This window comes from Sminthopsis crassicaudata, chromosome 1 (assembly GCF_048593235.1).
Source record: "Sminthopsis crassicaudata isolate SCR6 chromosome 1, ASM4859323v1, whole genome shotgun sequence".
NCBI classification, from domain to species: Eukaryota; Metazoa; Chordata; class Mammalia; order Dasyuromorphia; family Dasyuridae; genus Sminthopsis; species Sminthopsis crassicaudata.
The window spans coordinates 417,548,915-417,573,882 of NC_133617.1; the positions used below are offsets into that span (position 1 = coordinate 417,548,915).

The 24,968-nt window shown below is 37.0% G+C and overlaps 1 protein-coding gene across 7 annotated transcripts in view; it reads right to left on the reverse strand.

Moving 5' to 3' along the window:
- AGTPBP1 (ATP/GTP binding carboxypeptidase 1) overlaps nucleotides 1–22,915 on the reverse strand; it is a 192,685-nt gene extending 169,770 nt beyond the window's left edge. For 3 of the 7 annotated variants that reach the window (XM_074280197.1, XM_074280199.1, XM_074280193.1), the window contains exon 1: nucleotides 22,266–22,402. Coding sequence is in view for 1 of the 7 variants with exons in the window: in XM_074280201.1 (XP_074136302.1) it covers nucleotides 284–291; nucleotides 1,415–1,438; nucleotides 22,323–22,478 (188 nt within the window). In the remaining 6 variants the exon portion in view is untranslated. Of the gene's footprint in view, nucleotides 1–283; nucleotides 292–1,414; nucleotides 1,439–21,403; nucleotides 21,664–21,871; nucleotides 21,893–22,265; nucleotides 22,492–22,792 lie in introns of those variants that run through there. The other 4 variants (XM_074280201.1, XM_074280194.1, XM_074280196.1 and 1 more) reach the window with 4 other exon arrangements.
- Between the last annotated feature and the right edge of the window lie 2,053 nt (nucleotides 22,916–24,968).

Here is a 24,968-nt window from a genome sequence, read left to right on the forward strand (position 1 = left end):
TCTTTATCAATCATGAGAGTATACAGCACAAATATTTTCTTTGGAGGCATCTGTAAAGATTGTTGGTCCTTTAAGAGGAACATTAGAAACCTTTTCTTCAAAAATCCATCGCCAATTATGTAGTAGCCGGGTTATCTTTAATGGAGACTCATGTGCAAAATTTGGAGCTGTGGCCAATAAAATTTGCCACTCTGGGATGGTTTCACAGCACACATTAACTTGTTCATTAGTATAAAAGATGTATATCTTGTGAGGTCTTATTCCAGATAATTGTACTGCTCACTTAGTGGCCTTTAATAAAATTCTAGCCACAAGCACTGGGTAAGGAGTAAGGCTTTGTTCTGGTTGTGCTAGGAGGTTCACCCACTCAATCACTAACTGTCTCCTTGATGAAGGACTGCTGTGGGTGCCTCTTTTGTAGCAAAAACTGATATTTCCAAGGGTTTTTGAGTGACTCTTTCAACCACATTGGATAAAGCCAGTTCAACTTCTCTCAAAGCCTCTTGTGCTTCTTTTGTAAGATGGTGTGCTGAATTTAAAGCACTGTCTCCCCTTAAAATGTGATATAGAGGTTGTAGTTGATTGGTAGTTAAGCCTAACACTGGACGCATCCATTGGATATCTCCTATGAATTTTTGGAAATCATTTAAGGTGTTCAACCTCTCTGTTCTTAAAGAAAGCTTTTGTACTGGGAGTGTCTTAGGATATACTTCATATCCTAAATATTGAAAAGGAGCATGTCTTTGAATTTTTTCTGTAGCTATATGCAGTTTATAGTACTTTAGTTTCCAGGGTCTTTTGTAGACATGCTTCTAACATTTGTTCCTCAGGTGCACATCCCAAAATTTCATCCATATAATGTAACAATATTACTTTTGGAAATGCTTTTCTTACTGGAGCAAGAGCAGCAGCAACATACATTTGGCATATAGTAGGGCTGTTTTTCATTCCCTGTGGCAAAACTGTCCATTCATATCTTTTATAAGGCTCAGCCAAATTAACACTAGGCACTGAAAAAGCAAATCTTTTCATATTCTCCTTATCTAGAGGGATAGAATAGAAACAATCCTTAATGTCTATAACCCATAGAGGCCATTCTCTTGGCAATTGAGTAGGAGATGGAAGTCCAGGCTGAAGAGTTCCCATAGTTTCCATCTGTTCACTTACTCTTCTTAGATCAGTTAACATCCTCCATTTTTCAGATTTCTTTTTCACCACAAATACTGGGGAATTCCAAGGACTTATCTTATCCAAGGTGGACTTGCCGGCAGCAGCTTCTCTGCCTTCCAGGACCGAGTCCTTGGGGTCCTCACTCTTGCAAAGATGGCGCCAGGCTGAGTGAAGCATGAAGAGGAGCGAGGAATTGAGCCGACCACTCCCCGGGGCTCCCAAGGGACTCTGGCCCAAGGTGTACCCGATTGAGCAAAGGCCGCTCCCTCTCCTCCGGCCCGTCTCCTCTCTTTTCAGAGCACAAGCCCTTGTTAGGGACCGCCTGCCTCTGGAGACGAGCGGTGGGTGACCGACCCATGGGGGCAGCAACCTGGAGGGAGGAGGGTCTGGGCCAGGGGCTCACCTTCCCCAGGGGGGCCTGGCCCAATGGGGGAGGCGGGTTGGGCCGTATTTGCTGTCTCAGAACCCGGGAGCGGCCCAAGAAGTTGGGCTGCTCTGACTTGCCGGACAGTGCCATGGAGCAATAACAATAATAGTAACATTTAACGTGTTAGGGCTATGGATGTCTGGAAACACTTAAAGATTACCTAAGGGCTTTACCTGAATTACTTCGCTCATGTACTCTGTGAGGTAGCCCAGCTAGCTCAGTAGGTAGAGCATAAGACTCTTAATCTCAGGGTCGTGGGTGCGTGCCCCATGTTGTGGATGCCAAAATGTCAAGGTCCAGAATTGTAAAGGTCCGGTTGTCTCTAAGTTGTCCTTGAGGACTGCCGTCTCAACTCACTCTATTATCTATCACCCAGACTCTTCTTCCTCCAGACTGCTGTCCCAATTCTGTCCCAGAGTAGACTAACTCCTTGCCCTCCTGCCCTCCTCTTTTATCCTAGCAGAGATTGTAGTGACAACTCAGGGGCTTGTGGGAAAATTACTTCAACCAATGAACTTGCTCCTTTTAAAGGCTGTGTAAACTCCTTTTCAGAAGTTCAAAGGTGTAAACTCCCCCTAAAGGCAGGAACTAAAGGTGTGAATTCTGAACCAGAGAACTGTCCAGACAACCTGAGTTCTAACCTTGTAATCCTAACAGATACAACCTTTAAAAAATTCTGCATTAAGTAGTTGTATATGAATGTAATGGAATACTAGTAACTGTGCCATAAGAAATGATGAGCAGACTGACTTTAGAAAAACATGGAAAGACTTAGATGAACTAATGCTGAACCAAGAGAACACTGTACATAATAACAGCAATATTGAGAGATGATCAACTATGACTTAGTTTTTCTCAGCAATACAATGATCTAAAACAATTCCAAAAAACTCATGATGGAAAATGCTATCCATATCCAGAGAATCAAGAGGCTGACTGCATATTAAAGCATATAATTTTTTTTGTTTTTTTTTCCTTTTGTTCTCTTTCTTCTTTCATAGCATGATTTATTTCCATATTAATCATGCTATGAAAGACATTACATAATTACATATATCTAATCTATATCAACTTGCTTATCATCTTAGACAGAGGAGAGGGATAAAATTTGTAATTCAAAATTAAAAAAAATAATGTTAAAAATTATATTTACATGAAAAAATAAAATACTAATTGTTAAAAAAATAAAATATTATTAAGAAAAAAGTATATGTAACCAAAAATTCCAAGTAATTCAATTTAACAAGGAATTATTATGAATTCTACTATGTACCCCTTGGCCTATTTTACTTAATAAATATTTGCAAAATGAAATTAAATTCTTAATCCCATGTAATGTTCTAGTTAGCTTTCTGGAGGTCCTCGAATGGGCCTTGGTTTCAACAGAATAATGACCACAAGAATAGTCAGGAATAAAGTCCAAAGTCTTTATTATCTCCTTCACAGTTCATCTCCTTCACCTAGGGCAGGGCTAGTTTTCTAGGGATTCTTCAGATGGGCCTTGGAATTAGTGGAGGAATGCAGAAAGCAGGAGAGCCACCAGGATGATGGGAGATGGAATGTCTTTCTTCCAGTCCTTGTTGACTCATATATCTTATAATTACATCATTACAGCACATTGATTATGTATGAACTTAGACAACCATTGCATCACCATGCTAAGTACTAAGTATATATGTAAACTATTGTCTCATCAGTTCCTCTGAGTTAACACATTGTTTCAAGTATACTTCTCCAGTGTTGTGGCTCTCTACAATCCCAAATAATATTTTCTGACAGTTTTTGCCATTCTCCCTATTGTCTATCTTTGCACCAATGTTATCAGATATCAAAGTATTATTTCATTTGAAGGATCCTGACAAGTTCTTTATACAATTCTCTTCTGTTTTCTTTTATCCTTGGTAATAAATGGTAGCAAATAAATTTCATTTAACTTTATTGTCTGCCTATGCTCGTCAGGAGCCCTAAAGTAAAGATAATCAAATGTTCCTTAAGATTATATTTCTTATAGACAGTGGAATAGGTTAGGTTCACAGGATAAGATAGTGAATAAAAATAGCCATCTAGTGTTTAACAAACCCAAAGATCCCAACTTCTGGAATAAGAATTCATTATTTGACAAAAACTGCTGAGAAAACTGGAAATTAGTATGGCAGAAACTAGGCATGGACCCACACTTAACACCACATACTAAGATAAGATCAAAATGGGTCCACGATTTAGGCACAAAGAGATCATAAATAAATTAGAAGAACATAGGATAGTTTACCTCTCAGACTTGTGGAGGAGGAAGGAATTTGTGACCAAAGGAGAACTAGAGATCATTATTGATCACAAAATGGAAACTTTTGATTACATCAAATTAAAAAGCCTTTGTACAAACAAAACTAATGCAAACAAGATTAGAAGGGAAGCAACAAACTGGGAAAATATTTTTACAGTTGAAGGTTCTGATAAAGGTCTCATCTCCAAAATATACAGAGAATTGACTTTAATTTATAAGAAACCAAGCCATTCTCCAATTGAAAAATGGTCAAAGGATATGAACAGACAATTCTCAGATGATGAAATTGAAACTATTTCCACTCATATGAAAGTGTTCCAAATCACTACTGATCAGAGAAATGCAAATTAAGACAACTCTGAGATACCACTACACACCTGTCAGATTAGCTAAAATGACAGGAACAAATAATGATAAATGTTGGAGGGGATATGGGAAAACTGGGACACTGATGCCTTGTTGGTGGAGTTGTGAAAGAATCCAACCATTCTGGAGAGCAATTTGGAATTATGCCCAAAAAGTTATCAAACTATGCATACCTTTTGATCCAGCAGTGCTACTACTGGGCTTATATCCCAAGGAAATACTAAAGAAGGGAAAGGGACCTGTATGTGCCAAAATGTTTGTGGCAGCCCTTTTCGTAGTGGCTAGAAACTGGAAAATGAATGGATGCTCATCAATTGGAGAATGGTTGAGTAAATTATGGTATGTGAATGTTATGGAATATTATTGTTCTGTAAGAAATGACCAATAGGATGAATACAGAGAGGCTTGGAGAGACTTACATCAACTGATGCTGAGTGAAATGAGCATAACTAGGAGTATATTATACACTTCAACAATGATACTGTATGAGGATGTATTCTGATGGAAGTGGATATCTTCAACATAGAAAAGATCTAATCCAATTCCAATTGATCAATGATGGACAGAATCAGCTACACCCAGAGAAAGAACATCGGGAAATGAGTGTAAACTGTTTGCATTTTTTGTTTTTTTCCCAGGTTATGTTTACCTTCCAAATCCAATTCTTCCTTTGCAGCAACAACAACAAAACAAAAAAAATTCGGTTTTGCACACATATATTGTACCTAGAATATACTATAACATATTTAATATGTATGGGAATGCCTGCCATCTAGGGGAGGGGGTGGAGGGAAGGAGGGGAAAATTCAGAACAGGAGGGAGTAGAAGGGATAATGTAAAAAATTACCTATGCATATGTACTGTCAAAAAAAGTTAAAATTATAAAATTAATAAAACAAAGATTTTTTAAAAGATTATATTTCTTACTGCCTTTGCAAACATGACTATAAGAGCTGGGATTGACATAATCAATTCCTTTATTCACAGAATCTGAGAGTTGTAAAGGACCTCAGAAGTCACCAAGATCAAACTGTACCTGAATAGAAATAATTTACAAAATTCCTGAAAAAGAATAATTCAGCCTGTACTTGAAAGTCTCCACTCAAAGGGAAGCCATTAACTTCCAAGATACCCATTCCACTTCTGGCATCACTAATTTGCTGACAATTTATTCGAAACACTGAACCTAAATCTACCTTCTACCCAATTATACCTAGAACAACTCTATATTACCAAGCAATACAAATTCTTCTGATTTTTCCTCTGTGTGTGTATCTCTCTCTGTCTCTGTGTGTCTATGTGTGTGTATGTGTGTCTTCAAAAATGACTTTTAGATTTACATTGTTCAACAGATGAATAGTGTTGCTAATACTACTCCAAGACTTTGTAAGGGAATAAGTCAAAGGAGACTTATCTTAACATGATGAACCATGAGGATTTCTATTCAAGGAATGTTAATTGGGGACAACTAGATGGCACCTAGTGCCAGGGCTGAAACCCAGGAAGATTCATTTTTCTGAGTTCAAATCAGCCTCTGACATGTACTACATGTGTGATCCTGGGCAAGTCACTTAACCCTGTTTATCTCAGTTTCCTCTTCTGTATAATGATCTAGAAAAGGAAATGGCAAATTACTCCAGTATCTTTGCCAAGAAAACTACTTTATAGGTCATGAAGAGTTAGACTTGACTGAAATGACTAAACAAAAATTTTAAATGAATAACTTTTGTTAACTAGTGTCTGCCAAGTATTCCTGGTTCATCTTCCATTTGAAAGCTTTGACTATGTAATATTATGTTGTTAACTAACAAGCAAAACTAGACCACTAATGTTAAATTGAATGTAAAACATTAAAGCAAACAGTTGAGGCAATAAGAATATTTTCTATGCATATTAACAACAATAATAAAGGGATAACTCATACTTTTTCATATCAGGATCCTTCATCTAACTCCATAATCTATAAAATATAGGACTAAGAGTTGGGAAACTCAAGTTCTACTCTTATTCCTGCCACTTAACTAGCAAAGAATAAAGTACAACTTCTATGGGGTCTCAAGTTTCTTCATCTACAATGAGTACTTTCTAGATTTAAAATTTTGTGCTGAAATTGGGTAAAAGTATTGACAACAAATAATCTTACTTCTACTTTGCTTACTATGGATGAAACACAGAACAAAAGAGAAAAGGATCTCAGTCAAATAAGGAGAATGAAACCATGTAAGTGACTTGAAAGATTCGGAATACTGAAATAGGTCAGACATTAACTACTGGGAGAAAAGAGTAAAGGAAATTTAGAGAAAAATCTCCAAGGCCAGGTGTGGCCACTGTGTTAGCATCCTGGACACCTCAGAATCAGCCGGAGTCAGGATAAGCAAAAATCTTTATTCTTGGTCTATAGTGGTAGAAGTGAAGAGAGTGGATGTGTAGGATCTTTGCAACCTCACTCCCTCCGTTCTCTCACAGAAGTAGCCCTGGCATAGTCTCCCTGCACCTCTTAGTCCCTCCCGCAATTCTCTGTATACACCAAACAACTGGGTCAGCACAGGATAGTGGAAAGGGTCATTTTCCAAGCATATTCTTATAGATATTGTCCAATCAGTAATTAGCCTCAAGTGCTCCATTGTTCAACCCCAGAGCATTGACTCAAAAGTTTCAGCCCTTCACAGCCAGGTATTAGTTCCAGAAGGAAGAGAAGGAAGGAAGGAAAAGGAGGAAGTGAAGGGAGAGGAGAAGAGAGGTAGGGAGGAAAAGAAGAAGGGAGAGAGGAAGAGAGAGAGGGAGAGAAGGAGGGAGAGAGAGAGAGGAATTAGAAATTCCTTGTTCAGGCATAATGAGGGAGCTATTTATTGGTCAGGATGTCTGTTGTCTCCTCAGGGCACAAAACCAAGTCATAAAAAAAAATCTTCCATGACTTATTTAAATGTTAAAAACATTCATTTCACACTAACACAAATAATACTTCCAGAAGGAATCTAAACATATTGCCAACAATTATGTATTTTGGACAAGAAAGTGATGACAATAGGGACACAGGTTGTTTTTTTCATAGTTGAAGGAAAGAACTGTAAAAGTGAAAAACTGACTTGGAAAGTGAGTAACTGATTAAGATGTCAGTGTCTTAGGATGTTATTTTAGTTTCTGGACTATGTCTCACAATATAGACATGACAGGATCTTGGCCAGAGATGGAATACACCTAACAATGGTTGGTAAGAATGAATTAGCCAATTGTCTTACAAATCAAATCAAGAGGGCTTTAAACTTAAAAACAGGGGGGGAGAAAAAAAAGATTGACAATGATAGATACTGTGAAAATCCATGATCTATATAGAAAGCAGCCACCAACAAGAAAGAATTCAGGTAAGACACCCAGAAATTCACAGAAAACAAAATCCAAGAAAACAGTAATCAAATCCCATGGCCTTAAATGTCTATATATAAATATCCTAAATTAGAGTTATAAGTTGAAGTTCTAATGCAAAGAGGCAAATTTGGTCTTTTAAGATTTCATTGAGACTTGGTGAGATAAAACGATTAGAATATGATTCTAGATAGTTATACTTTATTTGAAAGAAATAGTATCAATAAAAGAATGGAGAAAGAGTGATGATTGGCATTATATATTAAGAAGGTTTACTCAATATAACAAAATCCAGGAATCAGAGTAGAGAAACACAGTGGTAAAGTACGTGGAGGAAAGGTCATCAAAGGGAGGGGAAAAGTGATTTTGTCAGAGCACCTAGACAGAAAGAGGAAATAGATGAGGAGTTTGGGAAACAGATCACAAGTCTATCAATCATACATTATATAATATATGATGTCAATGATCCAAACATTTGGTGTAATTGGAGCATAATTTTCTCTCTCTCCCCCTTTCCCTCCTCCCCCCTCCCTCTCCTTTCTTCTCTCTAGTAAAGAACTGAATGCCCATCAATTGGGGAATGGCTGAATTAAGTTATGATATATGAAAGTAATATAATATTATTATTCTATAAAAAACAATGAACAAACTGATTTTAGAAAGACCTGAAAAGATTCACAGGAACTGATGCTGAGTGAAACAAGGAGAACTAGCAATATAATATAGACAATACAGCATTGTGAAATGACCACCTATGACAGACTTGATTCTTCTCAGCAAATCAGTGCTGCAAGGCAGTCCCAATAAACTTTGGATAGAGAACACCATCTGCATCCAGAAAGAGAACTATAAAGAATGAAGGTAAATCAACACATGCTATATTCACTTTTTTTCCTTTCTCTTCTATTTTTTTTCTCTCATGGTTTTTCCTTTTTGTTCTGATTTTTCTCCCCCAACATAATTCATCAAGAAATGTGTATTTTAAAAAATGAAAGTACACGTACAACTAGAATAAAATAAAATTATTTTAAAAAGAAAGTTAACCCAGGAAGGCTGACAAGCTCAAAAATGAAATTCTAAAGACATAAATGGAAACATATAAACAATTCCAGTGAAGAAAATATATGTCTAAAGAAACAAGCTTGGATACAGAAGGAACTCATCGACCAATTGAGATTTTCAAAAGAAGTGTACAAAAGACAGAGTCAAGACCAGATAAAAGAGAATGAATATATGTATGTGAGTCAGTCAAATGCAGTTTGATAGAAACCATAAAATAACTCTGGTTTCCTGTCCCTTATTTTTCATTACCTGTTAGGCAATTCTGAGAATACCCCCATTTCAATGGTCCAGGCTACCCCACTGCCTTGCAACAATGGTGAAGTAAAGAGCAAGTAGTCTCCTATGGATGGCACATTAGTTTTGTCTAAAAATCTCTATAAAATGTGAACATAGAGTGACTTGGGGGGTCTTTATTCAAGTGGACATCCCACATAGCTATGCTGTTTTCCACTGGCATCAATTTTCCTTCTCTGCTACCCCAATGTGGCAGTTATCTTTCAGGAATAATTCCTTCCCTTTTTGCCACTGCAGTATGGCACATTTCAGTAAAATGTTCAAGAATGTTAAGGTTTAGAATGAGCCAAGATAGGGAAGGAATGGTTAAATAGGAATTCTGAAGCTTTTAATATGTCAGGCTTAATATGAATCAATCGATACAATGAACCAGCCAAAAAAAATTAATGCAAAAACTGAGCTGCATTAAATTGAGTAAAACTTTCAGGATTAGACAAGTGGCAATCCCATACAATTCTGTCCTTCTGAGACTCCTTATTTGGAATACTGTGTTCAGCTCTGAGTACCACAGTTTAAGAAGGGTATTGACCAGGCAACCAATTGGATAAAGTGCTTTAAGTGCATGGCGTAAGGATCAATTGAAGAATCTAGGCATGTTTATTTAAAAGAAGATTCAGGGAAGACTAGACAGATCAAGTATCTAAATGATTGTTATGTAGAAGAGGAATTAAATTTGTTATCTTTGGCCTCAGAGGCAGAATAAGCAGCAATGGGTGGAACTTGCAAAGAAACAAATTCAGGCTTTTAAATATCAAAAAACTTTCCAATGTAGCTATCCAAAAACATAAAGGGCTATCTCAGAGGTGGTGGATCCCTACTCCTCTGAAGTTTTTAATTAGAGTCTGAAGGATTACTTATAAGGTATATAATAGTGGGGATTAGAGAGTTGTTGGGGTGCTTTCCAAATCTAAAATTCTTTGATTCTGAGATAAAGGTGTGATTTATCTTACAACTTTAAACACTAAATAATCCAGAAACTACCTGGCTTTCATGAAAACTCTATCCAAATGACAATGATCTAAAGGTGCTAATGTTCTCAGATACTCAGTAACATGGAATTGTTTTTAACATATGTCAAAATACTCTCTATGTAATTAAAAATAAAATTTAAAGATGATTAAGTACTTCATTTTACTTAAATTATATTTATTCAATTCACTTAAAAAATTTTTAAAACATCAAATTTCCCTCTTACAAAAATATCAATGATTTCAATACAATATTGAATTGAAGGTTGTCATTTTCTCATAAAGGAGAATACTATAATACAAAAGTGGCAATCATCAAAATGATTTGGTACTGATATTTTAAAAAATAGAATGGTAAATTAATGAAACAGATTAGGTGAACAACCTAAAAGAACATAATAGCCTGATATTTGATAAACCCAAAAACCAGAACTCCTAGAGTAATAATAGTTCACTAGTCAACAAAAACTGAAAACTGAGAAAACTGGTTCTAATAGAAAGTAGGTATAGACAAAAATCCCACAAATAAACCAAGATAAAATCAAACTAGATTTATGATTTATAATAAAACATCAAGTCAAAGAAATTAGGAAGGCTAAAATGACTTTCAAAACTATGGAGAGAGGAAAGCTTCATAACCTAATGAGGAATAGAAATCAAAGATGATAATGTGGTCAGTTTTACTGCATAAAGTTTTAAAATTTTTATATAAACAATGTGGTCAAAATTAAAAATGAAATAGTCACCTGGAAAAATGTTTTTAACAAATTTCTGTGATAAAGGTTTCATATTCAAGACACCTAACTTTTATATATATTATGATGTGACAACCCTGTCAGGAACCCCAAATCCTGTTCCTATACAATAATGTGAAGTCAAAATCTATTGTTAATTCATCCATCCTGTCATGGAGGGAAGGAGGAGGAAGGAAGGAAAAAAAGGAGAATTCATAATCTTCTTTGAGGCTTAGCATGTAGGCATTTTGACACTGCTGTTAATATTATTATATGAACTGGTCTCAAGCCCAAAAAGATATCTTAAAAAGGCTCAAAAATAATTTTAAAAACTAAATAAGAAAGATATAAGAAAAACTGGGGATAAAAGTGAAAAGTATTCAAGAGACAGTCAACAGACTGGAAAAGGAAGAACAAAAATTAACTGAAGAAAACAACTTCTTAAAAAGTAGAGTTGACCCAGGATGATTTCAGAAAAGCCTGAAGAGACTTACATGAACTGATGCTGAGTGAAATGAGTAGGACCAGGAGATTGTTGTATATTTCAACAGCAATACTATATGATGATCAATTGTGATGGATGTGGCCATTTTCAACAATGAGATGAACCAATTCAGTTCCAATAGAGCAGTAATGAACTGAACCAGCTACACCCAGCAAAAGAACTTTAGGAGATGACTATGATCCACTACATAGAATTCCCAATCCCTCTAATTTTGTCCACCTGCATTTTGGATTTCCTTCACAGGCTAATTGTACACTATTTCAAAGTCCAATTCTTTTTGTACAGCAAAGCAACTGTTTGGACATGTATACATATATTGTATTTAATTTATACTTTAACATATTTAACATGTATCGGTCAACCTGCCATCTAGGGGGTGGGGGAGGAGGGAAAAAATTAGAACAAAAGGTTTGGCAGTTGTCAATGTTGTAAAATTATCCATGCATATATCAAGTAAATTAAAACTATTAATAAAAAAAAAAAAAGTAGAGTTGACCAAACGCAAAAGAAAGTACAAAACTAATTGAAAAAAATAATTCCTTAAAAATTAGAATTGGTCAAGTGGAAACTGATGACTCTTTGTCAAAAGAATGAAAATAGAATAAAACATAAAATCCACCATTGGAAAAATAACTGACTTAGAAAAATAGATCCAGGAGAGATAATTTAAGAATTACTGGACTACTGTAAGCCATGATCCAAAAAAAAAAAAAAAAAAAAAATTTATCAAGTAAAACTGCCTTGGTATCCTAGAACTAGAGGATAAAATAGTCATTGAAAGACTCCACCTTCTGAAAGAGATCTCAAAATGAAAAATCCAAGGAATACTGTAACAAAATTCCAGAACTATCGGATCAAGGGAAAAAAATACTGCCAGCAGCTATAAAGAAACAATTCAAATATCAAGGAGTCACAATCAGGATTACACAGGACTTAGCAGCTTCTACATTAAAGAATCAGAGGGCCTGGAATATGATATTCCAGAAGGCAAAGGAGTTTGATTTATAACCAAGAATCAATTACCTACCAAAACTGAGCATAAGCTTTCAGGGGAAAAAGATGAACATTCAATGAAACAGGGAAGTTTCAATTTTTCTTGATGAAAAGATAAGAGCTGACAGAAAATAAGATCTTCAAATATAAGATTCAGGAAAAAAAACATGAAAAGGTAAACAGGAAAGAAAAAAAAAAAAAAAACAAGTTATTCAATAAGATTAAACTGTTTACATACCCACACAGGAATATGATACTTGTTTCTCTCGAGAACTGTATCCCTATTAGGGCAGTTAGAAGTATACATAGACAGAGGGTGTAGATATAAGTTGACTTTGATGGAACAATATTTCGAAAAGTAATTAAGGGGTGAAAAAAGGGATTATACTGGAAGAAGAAAAATAAGGGGAAGCAGAATAGGGTAAATTACATCACTCTGAAAAAGAACAAAAGACCCATTACAGTAGAGGGAAAGAAGGGAATTGGCTCAGAGAAGTAATAACACACATACTCAGATGGGTATAGAAATTATCTTATTCTACATGGAAGTAGGAAGGAAAAGGGGAAAGAAAGTAGAAGAGGAGAGTGAGAGAAGAGAGAACAAAGGAAGGGTAGAAGTAGGAGGGAAAAGAAAATGGGAGAGGAGGGCTGATAGGAGGGAGAAAAGATTTGAGGGAGGCAGTGGTCAGAAGTAAAATGCCACTGAGAAAGGACAGGGTGAAAGGAGAGAGAAAAGCATTAACGGAAAAAAATAGGATAGAGGGAAATACAGTTAGTAGTCATAACTATAAATGTGAATGGGATGAATTCTCCCACAAAACAGAAGCAGATCAAATAGAATAAAAGCCAGAATCTCACAATATGCTGTTTACAAGAAATATATTTGAAGCAGACATACATAAAAATAAAAGGTAAAAGGTTAGAGCAGAATATACTATGCTTCAGCAGAAGTTAAAAAAAAAAAATAAAGGCAGGCATAGCATTCCTGATTTCAGACAAAGCAGAAGCAAAAATGGAACTATTTAGAAGACAGAAGGTAGGAAATTACATCTCACTAAAAGGTACCATAAACAATGAAGTAATTTCAATATTAAACATATATATCCCAAATGGTATAGCATTCAAGTTCTTATAAGAGGATTCAATGAAGTAATAATAATACTAACCATATATGTACCAAATGGTATAACATTCAAGTTCTTATAAGAGAACTTAACTGAGTTTCAGGAAGAAATAGATAGTAAAGATATACTGTTGGGGCACTTTAACCTCCCCCTCTCAGACCTAGAAAAGTCTAACTACAAAATAAGAACGAAGTTAAAGAGATAAATAGAATTTTAGAAAAGTTGCACATGACAGATTTCTGGAGGAAACTGAATGAGGATAGAAAGGAATATGTACACAAAAATTGACCTCACAGTAAAATGCAGAGAGGCAAAAATATTAATTGCATCCTTTGAAACTAATATTGATGAGGTAATAGGGAACCTCAAAATGATGAGGTAACTTGAACCAAATCATGAGATAAATACCTAATAATGAGGTATATACCTCAATAGGATTAAATGAGGTCTAGTGGCGGGGAGAGTCCCCTGTAAATGAATTTACAGGCCCGAAAACCTAGATGGGTAAAAGATGTTTATTGCAGGGTTTGGAAGCAAAGTTAAGGTCTGGTTAGCAAAAGGCATTAGATAGAGGAAGATATACACCGAAAGCGGTGGGGACAGAGAATCTCTGATGCAAGCATCTTAGCTGGCATCTTTCAAATCTCTGAACCAAAGATGGTTCTAGCTTTGCTCTTTTTATCTGCTTGAAGAAGTAATGGGCGGAGCTCAGGTTAGTTCTTTGAAGGCCAGATTTTTGGCGGGCTTTATCCAAGCCAGCTCAGATCCAGTGGGGGGCTGGTACAAGCCCAGACTAGTTTGACCAGATCTTGTATCAAAGGTCCAAGTCCCAAAGGAAGTTGGAGATCAAACAGGAACATCAAGGGGCTACCGCCCTCAACAATATGATCTAGTCCTAAAGAATGATTGGGTCCATCAATAAATTATAGAAACAATAATTTCATTAAAGAAAATGACAATAATGAGATAACATACCAAAACTTATAGGATATAGCCAAAGCAGTTCTTAGGGGAAATTATGTCTCTAAAGGCACACATGAATAAAATAGAGAAATAGGAAAGCAATGAATTAAGCATACAACTAAAAAAGCTAGAAAAAGAACAAACTAAAAGTCTCCAATACAAAATTAGAAATCCTGAAAATCAAAGGAGAAATTAATAATACTAAGCTAGTTTTATTTTTAAAAAACAAAAATATATATGTATTTGGTCAGTTTGATTTTTTAAAAAGAAAACCTTATTACCAGTTTCAAAAATGAAAAAGGTGAATTCACCACCAAAGAAGGGGAAATTTAAGCAATAATTAAGAGCTATTTTGCCGAATCACAAACAAATAAATCTGACCATCTAAATGAAATAGATTAATATTTGCAAAAATATAAATGTCCCAAGTTAATAAAAAGAGGAAATAAAATATTTAAATAACCCCATTTTGGAGAAAGAAGTTGAATAATCCATCAATGAACTATCTAAGGAAAAATTTCCAGGGCCGGATGTGTTTACAAGTGAATTCTACCAAACTTTTAAATAACAATTAATTCCAACACTACATAAACTATATGGAAAAATAAGGTAAAGTTGGAGTTTTACCAAATTCCTTTTATAATGTAAAGATAACTAAACCAGAAAGAGCCAAAGCTATGAAAGAAAATTATAGACCAATTTTCCCAATGAATATTGATGTGAGAATTTTAAATAAAATATTAGCAAAGAGATTACAACAATTTGTCATAAAAATAATGCACTAAGACCAGAAATGCAGTACAGGTTCAATATTAGGAAACCTGTCAGCATTACTGGCTTTATCAATAGCAAAGCAAAAATCATGTAATTATCTCAATAAATGCAGAAAAAGCTTTTAACAAAATTTAGTATCCATTCCTATTAAAACATTAGAGAGCATAGGAATATATGGAGTTTTTCTTAAAATTTTAAGTAGTGTCTATTGTAACAGGGATAAGCTAGAAGTATTCCCAATAAGATCACAATTAAATTAAGCCCATTGTCACTGCTATTATACATTACTAGAAATATTAGGGTTGGCAATAAGAGAATAAAAAGAAATTGAAGAAATCTGAGTAGGCAATAAGGAAACAAAATTAACATTCTTTGCAGATGATAGTACGATATACTTAAGAAAATCCTAGAGAATCAATTTAAAAATAGTTGAAACAATTAACAATTTTAACAAAGTTACAGGATATAAAATAAACCCACATAAATCATTAGCATTTCTATATGTTACCAACAAAGCCCAGCAGCAAGAGATAGAGAAATTCCACTTAAAATAACTGTAGACAATGTAAAATATTCTGGAGTCTACCTGCCAAGACAAATCCAGAAACTAAATGAACACAATTACAAAACATTTTTCACACAAATAAAGTTAAATCAAACATTTCGGGAAAATATCAATTGTTAATGGGTAGGCCAAAAATATAATAAAAATGAAAAATCTACTTAAATCAATTTATTTATTCAGTGTCATACCAATAAAACTACCAAAAAGTTATTTTATAGAGCTAGGAAAAAACGATAACAAAATTCATCTAGAATAACAAACAGTCAAGAACACTAAGGGAATTAATGAAAAAAAAAAATGCAAAGAAAGGTAGCCTAGCTATACCACATCTAAAACTATATTATAAAGTAGCAATCATCAGCTCATCGAAACTATTTGGTATGGCTAAGAAATAGAGGATGGATCAGTGGAATAGGATAGGTACACAAGATATAAGTAGTAAATGACTATATCTTATTTATTTTTGCTGAGACAATTGGGCTTAAGAGACTTGCTCAGGGTCACACAACTAGTAAATGTTAAATATCTAGGGCCACATTTGAACTCAGGTCCTCCGAATTTCAGAGCCAGCACTCTATCCAAGTAAAGGACTATAGTAATCTACTGTTTGATAAACCCCCAATTTCCAGTTTCTGGATAAGAACTCACTATCTGACAAAAACTATAAGGAAAACTGGAAAACATCAAGGCAATAACTAAGCACAGACCAACATCTCACATCCTAGACCAATATAAACCCAAAATCAGTATATAATTTAGACATAAAGACTGATACTATAAGCAAATTAGAAGTGCAAAAAATAGTTTATTTGTCAGATCTATGAAGAAGGGAAGAATTTATGACCAAATAAGAGATAGAGAACATTATGAAATATAAAATGGATAGTTTTGATTATGTTAATAGATTTTTAGTATAGTGGTCTCCAAAGTGAATAGTTAGAACCATACAAAACAGGTCTAGATACACAGATTTTGGAGATTAAGTAGCAGTTTAATTAATCACTTTCAGAGTGGGGAAAGCAAGAGAAGCTCTAGTATAGAGCCTCCCTTCCCCCTCCCTCACCTGAACAATAAAAGCAGAGATTTTAAACACAAATCATAAGTGGAAACAAAGGAGGAAGGTGGATTAAAATATTTAAAAGGAGCTGTTGAATCGTTTCCCATAACAATCCCAGGAGTACTAGACTACATGAGTGTCCACCAGTCCTACAGGAATAGTTCTTAAATGATTATTTCAAATTCAAGGGTAGTTACTTGGTAGGGAACAGGACCAGATTTCTGCAATAGGAACAGGTTCTACAATCTCTGATTCACTTCACTTACTTTAATATACTTTAACATAATATACATATGAAAGCATAGTTAAGAACTGATTGATCATTTCAAGATATACTGTGAGAGTGACTCAAGTCAGTCTGCTGGGAAGATAGTAGTTCTAAAAAATGTAGATTATTGTTATACTCATAGCTTACATCATATGGATAATTATAAAAATCTTAATAATTTTCTTCACAATTATGGAATAGCTGAACAAAGCAATGGAATTCTACTATGCTGTAAGAAATGACAAGCAGGCTGATTTCAGAAAAACCTGGAAAGACTTACATGACCTAGTGCTGAGTGAAATGAGCAGAACCAGGAGAACACTGTACACTGTACATATTAACAGCAACTCTGTGCAAGATCAACTATGATAGATTTATTGTATTACTGAGAAGAGCTAAGCCTAAGACAATATAACCTATAACCCAATTAAAAATCTTTCCCCAAAAGCTGTTTAGACTGGTTCATTCCCAGCATGAAATATAGGGAGAACAGGGAAGTCAGGATAGAGAAATTCAACAAGTTTCCAGATCACAAGTCAGGCCTTAACACTGACTTTTCTAAAATATCAAACATTCACAACATGCTTAAATTTAAGTGATTTTGATTATCTACTATTTTGGATTTTCAATTATCACAATTTCCCTTCTCTAGAAGCAGAGGGGATAGATATATGACTAAAACAAGATATTCCCAGATCTTCTGTAAATACTTAAAGAAAAAAAAAAAAAAAACCCACATATTTCCAGGATCTGAAAACCTGAAAAAAGAGCACAGAATTTTGGTATTCTCACTCATTCCTTTCCACCCCACAAAAGTTGTATGGCAATCCTATTAATCTAGATTAATGTCTTAAACTAATATCGGTCATAATGAATAGCATGCATGGAGGTAACCTAACTTTGTCATTAGGAGAAAAGCTAAACAAATATTTCTTTCATCAGGAACAAGTAGTCAACAAGATATAGGAAACATGCCTTTTGACAATTTTTTTTCTACCTTGTGGAAGTTCCTGGGTATTTTTGCACATTATGCAAAAGAATGATCAGTTATATGAAGCCTTTCCTGATGCCTCCAGTAGCTTGTATCATGTCCCCATTCACTCTGAATTCATTTTGATGCTATCTATCCTCTTCAAAAACAAAGAATAAATAATATTTTGTTAACCTATGCAATACACACACAAATGTGTTTCATATATATGTACTAACTCTTCTAAGAAAATGGAAGCTCCCGAAGGACAATAATTAGTTCACCATTCACCTTTGTCTTTATATCTCCTGCAAGGTAGCTGGAACATAGCACTTTATAAATTTTTTATTAACTGATAGATTTCTAGTCTATTAATATGGTTTAACAAGATAATACTTTTGATGTAAGAATTCAACACAATCATGGAAATAATCACCTCACAACAATAATTAAATATCAAACAATGATAACATAAAAAAGATAGTCCAAAGCTCCATCAGTACTAAAAGGAACATAGCACTCCAACAGCAACCTCACTGCTCTCAGTAACTAATGGTAGCTATCTACTTAATAGACTTGCTTTCATCCAAGGCAGAGCAGTAAGACCCAACCCAGTTTGCAGGAGCTCCAGAGATCCAAAAGCCAAGATCCGGAACTGGGTTGCATTATCAGACTATTTTTTCCCAAAAGTCTATTTCAACCCATATGGTCCTAAGGAATAGTTGCAAGTATTAGTTTACAGAGTCATCATAGAAAGTATAGCTTCTAATACTCATAAAGCTAACTCTAAAAAATTTTGTAGTGTTCACAGTGGTGACCCAGGTCTCAAAGGATGTCTTCCCAACCCATGAAAAGTGTTTACTTGAACTACTGACAGGTCTATTATTAATCTCACCTCAACTTCTGGGATCAGTCAGAAAGAATGGATCTCCAGAGTATCAATTATGGAACAAATGTGCACAATTTTCTAAGGTGATTACCAACAACAGCTTATATTCAGGTAGCTGATTTAGTGATTTGATTAGATAACTTACACAGTATTTCTCCCACAACAAGCTTATGAAACGGATAACACAAGTATTTCTGGACCAGTTTTACAGATGAGAAAACAAGCTCAGAGAAATTATATGACTTGGCCACAGTCACAGAGCAAATAGGAAAAACCAGTACTTTAAAACCAAACTTCCTTTCAGTGTTCTTAAACCAAGTTTGCAATAAGTAACATCCACTAATCATATAACAGTAAAGTTCTCTGGATATTTTTTCCTTCCTTTATAGGCACAAAATTAATAGAGTTGCAGTGGTATATCCCTAAAAAAAAAATTATAATCCACTCAATATTTAAGTGATCCTGTTTTTAAATATACATATTATTTTAAAATACAATATCAAGCAAATCACAATGTCTTGTAATTATAACAGAATTATATTAAATAAATGAGGTTCCATACTTAGTATTTCTTCATGTAGGTAAATAAAATTTAAGCTTCTGGAAAATCATTTAAACGAAATGCTATGAAGTCATTCAAAATGGGTGTTAAAGAAAAAGTTGTGATGGCTTTTGACATAAGGAATAACTTACATCAGGTCTCTGAATAAATTTTTCACATCTTTTTAAAGGAATGAAGAGGAAAAGATATTATTAACTATTGACTTGTAAAAAGGTTGCACAAAAAAAAAGTCTTGTAAATATTTTCAGGGTGTTTTTTTTAAGATACTCTGAGAAGTCACTATTTTCTAAAATTTACAACATTAAAAGAAAGACAGGAATGACTCCATAGTCTTAATAATTTTAAGCTAGTAAAGCTTTGTCCCATGACAAAACTAACTTAAAACTACCTTTTGAAAAGTACTCAAGTGCAGAAGGACAAATGCTAATCATATACATTTATTTTACTGAGAATAAATTTCTATTTAACTGATACAAAGGAAACTTGTAGAAAGAATAAATGTTTCTATATTCAAGTACTAATATAGTATAACATTCAAATATCAAATCTACCTAACAGTCTTTTGTTTATATAATAGCCTTTTATTTTCCAAATACATGAAAAGATAGTTTTCAACATCCATTCTGCAAAACCCTGTGTTCCAAATGTTTCTCCCTCTCTCCCCTCCCCTTAACATCAAGCAATCCAATATAAAATAAATATGTGCAATTCTTCTAATCATATTTCCACATTCTTTATGCTGCCTCAAGAAAAATCAGATCAAAAGGGAGGGAAAAGTGAGAAAAGGGGGGGGGGGGAACAAGAGATGAAAAAACCTATGCCTTAAAACACATTCAATCTCCATAGTTCTCCCTCTCTCGATGCAGACAGCTCTTTTTATCATAAGTCTTTTGGAATTGCCTTGAATCACCTTAGAGTTGAAAAGAGTCCATCAGACCCAACTTAATCTTTACAAATAAAAGACAGTGGCTCTGAATAAAAGAACTGACATTTGATTAGAAATGAATGATTTAAAAACTGCTGAATCACTTCATTTTACAAACACATTCAAAAATGCATCCAATACAGTATACTATCTGCAAGTGTTAAATATACAGTACTGGATCAATAATACAACCAGATCATTGACAAGCAAAATGAAGGGGGGGGGGGAGAATGAGGGATGGGTTTTCATCAATACTCATGAAAGTAAGACATGTCACAAATCATAGATTTAGTGTAGAAAAAGAACTGAATGATTGGCTAAGAACTGGAAATCAAAGGGATGTCTACCAATTTGGGAGTAGTTAAACTGTGGTTATATGAATCTAATGGAATATTATTGCGCTATAAAAAATGACAAGGAGGATGATTTCCGAAAAACTTAAAAAGTCTCATATGAACTGATGCATAATGAAAGTGAACAGAACCAAAACATTGTACACAATAATAACAATAGTATTAGATGAAGAACTGTGAATGACTACTCTTCTCAGCATACAATGATCCAAGACAATTGCAAAGGACTTGATGAAGCACACTATCCACCTCTATTAATTGAATGCAAACTAAAGCATGCTATTTTTCACTTTTTTCATTTTTTTCCTTTTATCTGAGTTTTCTTGTACAAAATCACTAATATAGAAATACTTCGCGCAATTGCATATGTTTAATTGATATCTGGTTGCTTACTGTCTCAAGAAGAGAGAAGCATCCCCTAGGAAGGAGGAAGGAAGGGACGGATAGAATTTGGAACTCCAAAATTTTAATAAAAATGTTAAGAAAATGAAAAAAGAAAAGAAAGAAAGAAAGAAAAAGACCTCAAAAGAACTAATTCAATCCTTTCGTTTTATGGAAGAAAAATCTGCAGTCCAGGTAGGTTAAGATTTGTCCAAGGTCACCAAGCGTCCGAAGCAAGATTTGAAACTCACCCTCCCCCCCATCCTGCCAACTGTTTAGCAGAGTCAGTACTCCTTTCCATATCCCGACAAAGTGCCAGTCCACATTTATAAGAAGGGAAAGTCACAGAACGGCCACCCACCCAAACAAATACCACTGCATGCCTAATACAGAGAAAGGGACACACCCGAGACTGAAACACGGAGCACAAATGTTTGGGGCGGGGGACCTCACTTAGCAGCTCCCGCAGCTCCTCAGTTAGTGCTCGACTGGCAATTTCCTCAGAAGTTACTAGGGAGGAGAGTAGAAAAGTATGCACTGTCATCTCGGGTGAGCTGATGATTGCTCAAGCCAAACCCACAAGGTGACAAGTAGTAGTAAACAGAGCCCTTCGCTTCCCCACAAAGCTATCCGGAAAGACTATAAACATCCAGCTCGAGCTCACCCGTGCCTCATACCCTTCGCACTTCCTATCCTAATCCCAAAAGGAAGGGGGTCCAGGGGCTGAGGGGACGGGCCCGCAACTCTCTCCTGCAATCCCTCAAAGAAACTGGGACCCGCACTGCAACAACGTGCTGGGCGCCCCTCACCCCCCCGGGACAGCGCAGGGTCGCCATGCAAGGTGGAAGAGGGGAGAGAAGAGCAGAGACTTAACTCTTCAGCGGCTTCCCCTAAGAGAGGGATCCCCCGGCCTACTCAGGTTCGCCCTCCTCCTCAAATACAAATACCCCCAAAAAAGGAAAAGTCCAGTCACGCTCTGGAGAGCCCGAGCCCCGTGTGGCTAAGGGTGCAGGGTGGGAGAGGAAAGGCTATCAGGGACCCAGCTCGGAGCGCCCCAGATTCATTCTTCTTCCCTCCTCCTCCACAGCAACACCGAGCCCTTTCTCCCCGAGCATCCCGTGCCCGCCCAGCCGCTAGTCCAGGCTTCACGCCGGGCGGCTCCCAGGCTCGTCCAGACCCCGAGAGCCGGGCCCGGGTGGGGGCCCCGGCGCCGCCGCCGCCGCAGAGCCAGGGGCGGAGAGGGGAGCAGGGCGGACACCTCCTCTTACCGGCTCTGGGCGGGGAGAGGGACGGGCCTGCAAGGAAGGGCGGCCTCCGGCTCCGGCTCCAGCTCGGGCGGCGGCGGCAGCAGGGGCGGCTTCTCCCGGAGGGCCCCCACGGGTCACTCGCCGCCAGCCGCCCGGTGTTTTCATACAAACTACGGCAGCAAGCGAGTGGGAGGAGGAGGTGGTGGCGGCGGCGGCGGCGGAACCTGTCCGCATCCCGGGCAACGTCACCGCGCCGCCCCGCCCCGCCCCCACCCGGCTTCCCGCCCCCCCTTATCCCTCCCACTCCCCTCCCCTCCCTGCTCCTGGCGGGCGGAGATGGGGGAAAGCACGGCCGCCCCACCCCCACTATTTCCCTGTCCCTCGCGGGCGGGAATGGGGAGCACGCGCCACCCCGTCCCTCGCGCTCTGGGAAAGCACGCACCACTTCATCACTCTCTCCCCTACCCTTCACGGGCGGGGAGAGCATACGCGCTGTCACCAGTCCCCCCCGCCCCGCCCCGACACGGTTTCTTCCCTCAATCACCCACCTATTCCCGGCCGGCGTTAAGGCTAGGGAGGTGAGCTTCGGGTAAAGCGTGAGTGGAGGAGGAGACGTGTGGGGTAGGCAAGGGGCAGAAGGGCATCGAAGAACGATGAAGACACTGGGCCCTGCCGCCGAGCCTCCTTCCCACCCCACCCCCATCCTTACCCAGCCCCTGGGACCGGCGCCGGGAGGCGCGAACTGCCAACTGCTGGCACGCGCTGTCTCCCTCTCCGCACGATTCCCGGCTCACGAGGCGCCCCACGCCTTTCTTCCACTCACCTTTGCTTGCATGTGTGAAATGGCTGCCCGTAACCCCTCAACGTGCACCTCGGATCAAACATCACCATTTTTTCTGGGACTAGCCAGCCGAAAGCATGGAATATTAGATCCAGTTGGGGCTGCTTTGGTTCCCTTTGGGTGCCCAGATCCATTACACACTTTGAAATAAATTGCAAACTCTAACACTGATTGATCCAGGCTGGGAGGGGAGAGGGGGGTAAGAGCATGGTTGTTACAACTTAAGAGGAGACAATGTGGCATATGTGTAACCAGCACATTTTTTTTCGTGTATTTTACATACTTGCAAAATGTAAATTATGGTTGGGATTCCTTTCAGGTGAGGGTTTGATTAGAAAGCACCTATCTTTTCCAATCCCAAATTCTGTGAATGTGTTGGAAGTAGTTACAAGTAAAAAGTCGGTTCTTAGAAGCTCGGAAGGGACAGTTGTGAAAGTACTCCTTGCTGCCAGTCTTCTGGAAACATAAAGCCTATGGTCCAGTACAGAGAAGAGGGACGCTTCTGTTGTTACCGGTTTTCTTTTTCACACTTGGCTCTAAATAAATGAAATAGCGCTATAACAAATCATCAGTTTTATTAGAGCATAGATACGACCCTCTGGTTTTGGAAGGCCAATTCTGCCATCAGGAAATGTGGGAGAGTCCGGCTGATTAAAAACGACCAATAAATCACCACTTCTGTTTCCAATGATGCTGCTTGAATTTTATTAAGAAAATGATGCTTTGGTTGCTGGATTTGGTCAAAAAGGGCATGCTGTTGGTGATATTCCTGAAATCCACTTCAAGGTTGTTAAACTTGTATTTGTTTCTTTTCTGGCTTTGTACAAAAAAAAAGGACAAAGCTTATAAGATTTCTTTGTCAGAGTAAAAAAAAAAATTCATGTAAAAATAAAATGCTTGTTGGCTGGCAAAAAACATAGAGCTTAGATATATAATCATTTCATTTTGCAAATGAAATTGAAGTCCAGAGCTATGTAGTTATTTGTCCATTGACTCCTTTAAGTCTTGGTTTCAAAATCTATAAAATGAAAATATATCATGTCCTACTGACTTCGGAATATATTTTCCCTCAACTCTGTCTAGTCTTTACAATTATCTCTTTCTTCCTTCTAAGATGCTAAACTTCTAGACGACTTCTCCCTCTCCAATTTTTTACAACTTGCCTCCTCCTCAACCCCATCTTCACCTCATCCCCAGCCCCACAATCTGGCTTCCATTCACATCACTCTACCAATCCTGTTCCCTTCATAGTCATCACTAACTTCTTAATGATCCTGTCTAATGGCCTTTTCCCAGTCCTCATCCCGGAAAAACTTTATTTAGCTTTTGATATTATTGACCATCTGATCTGACCTGCTTTTTTATCTTCTCACCTTCCATAACAACAGTCTCCACTGCTTCACTTTCAATCTTTCAATTAATAAACATTTATTAAGTATCTACTATGTGTCAGGAACTATGCCTAACGCTGATACAAAAAACAAAACAAGTCAAAAGACAGCTTCAGCCTTCAAAAGTTTACAGTTTAATGAGGGAGACAATGTGTGTGCATGTAGTTTTATGAGCTATAAGGAACAGGACTCGGCAGGAGATTTGATGTGGGAGGAAGCATGTTAAGGATGAAGAGCTAGGGCAAGGGATAATGTAATGAGGGCTCTTGACAGAAAGAAGGAAAAAGCCCTAAAAGTGAATAGAAAGTTATTAAAAGTGCTGAGAAGGTACCAAATAAAATTGTTGTATTCTTCATTATTATGCCCATGGCTGACTCTAGAACTTCATATACACATGGGTATTCATATGTGTATCACATGTGCATGTGTATTTGTACTAAGGAGTATCAGGTGGCTTACAGAGAGGCAGGAATAGTTACTATGTTTCTAATG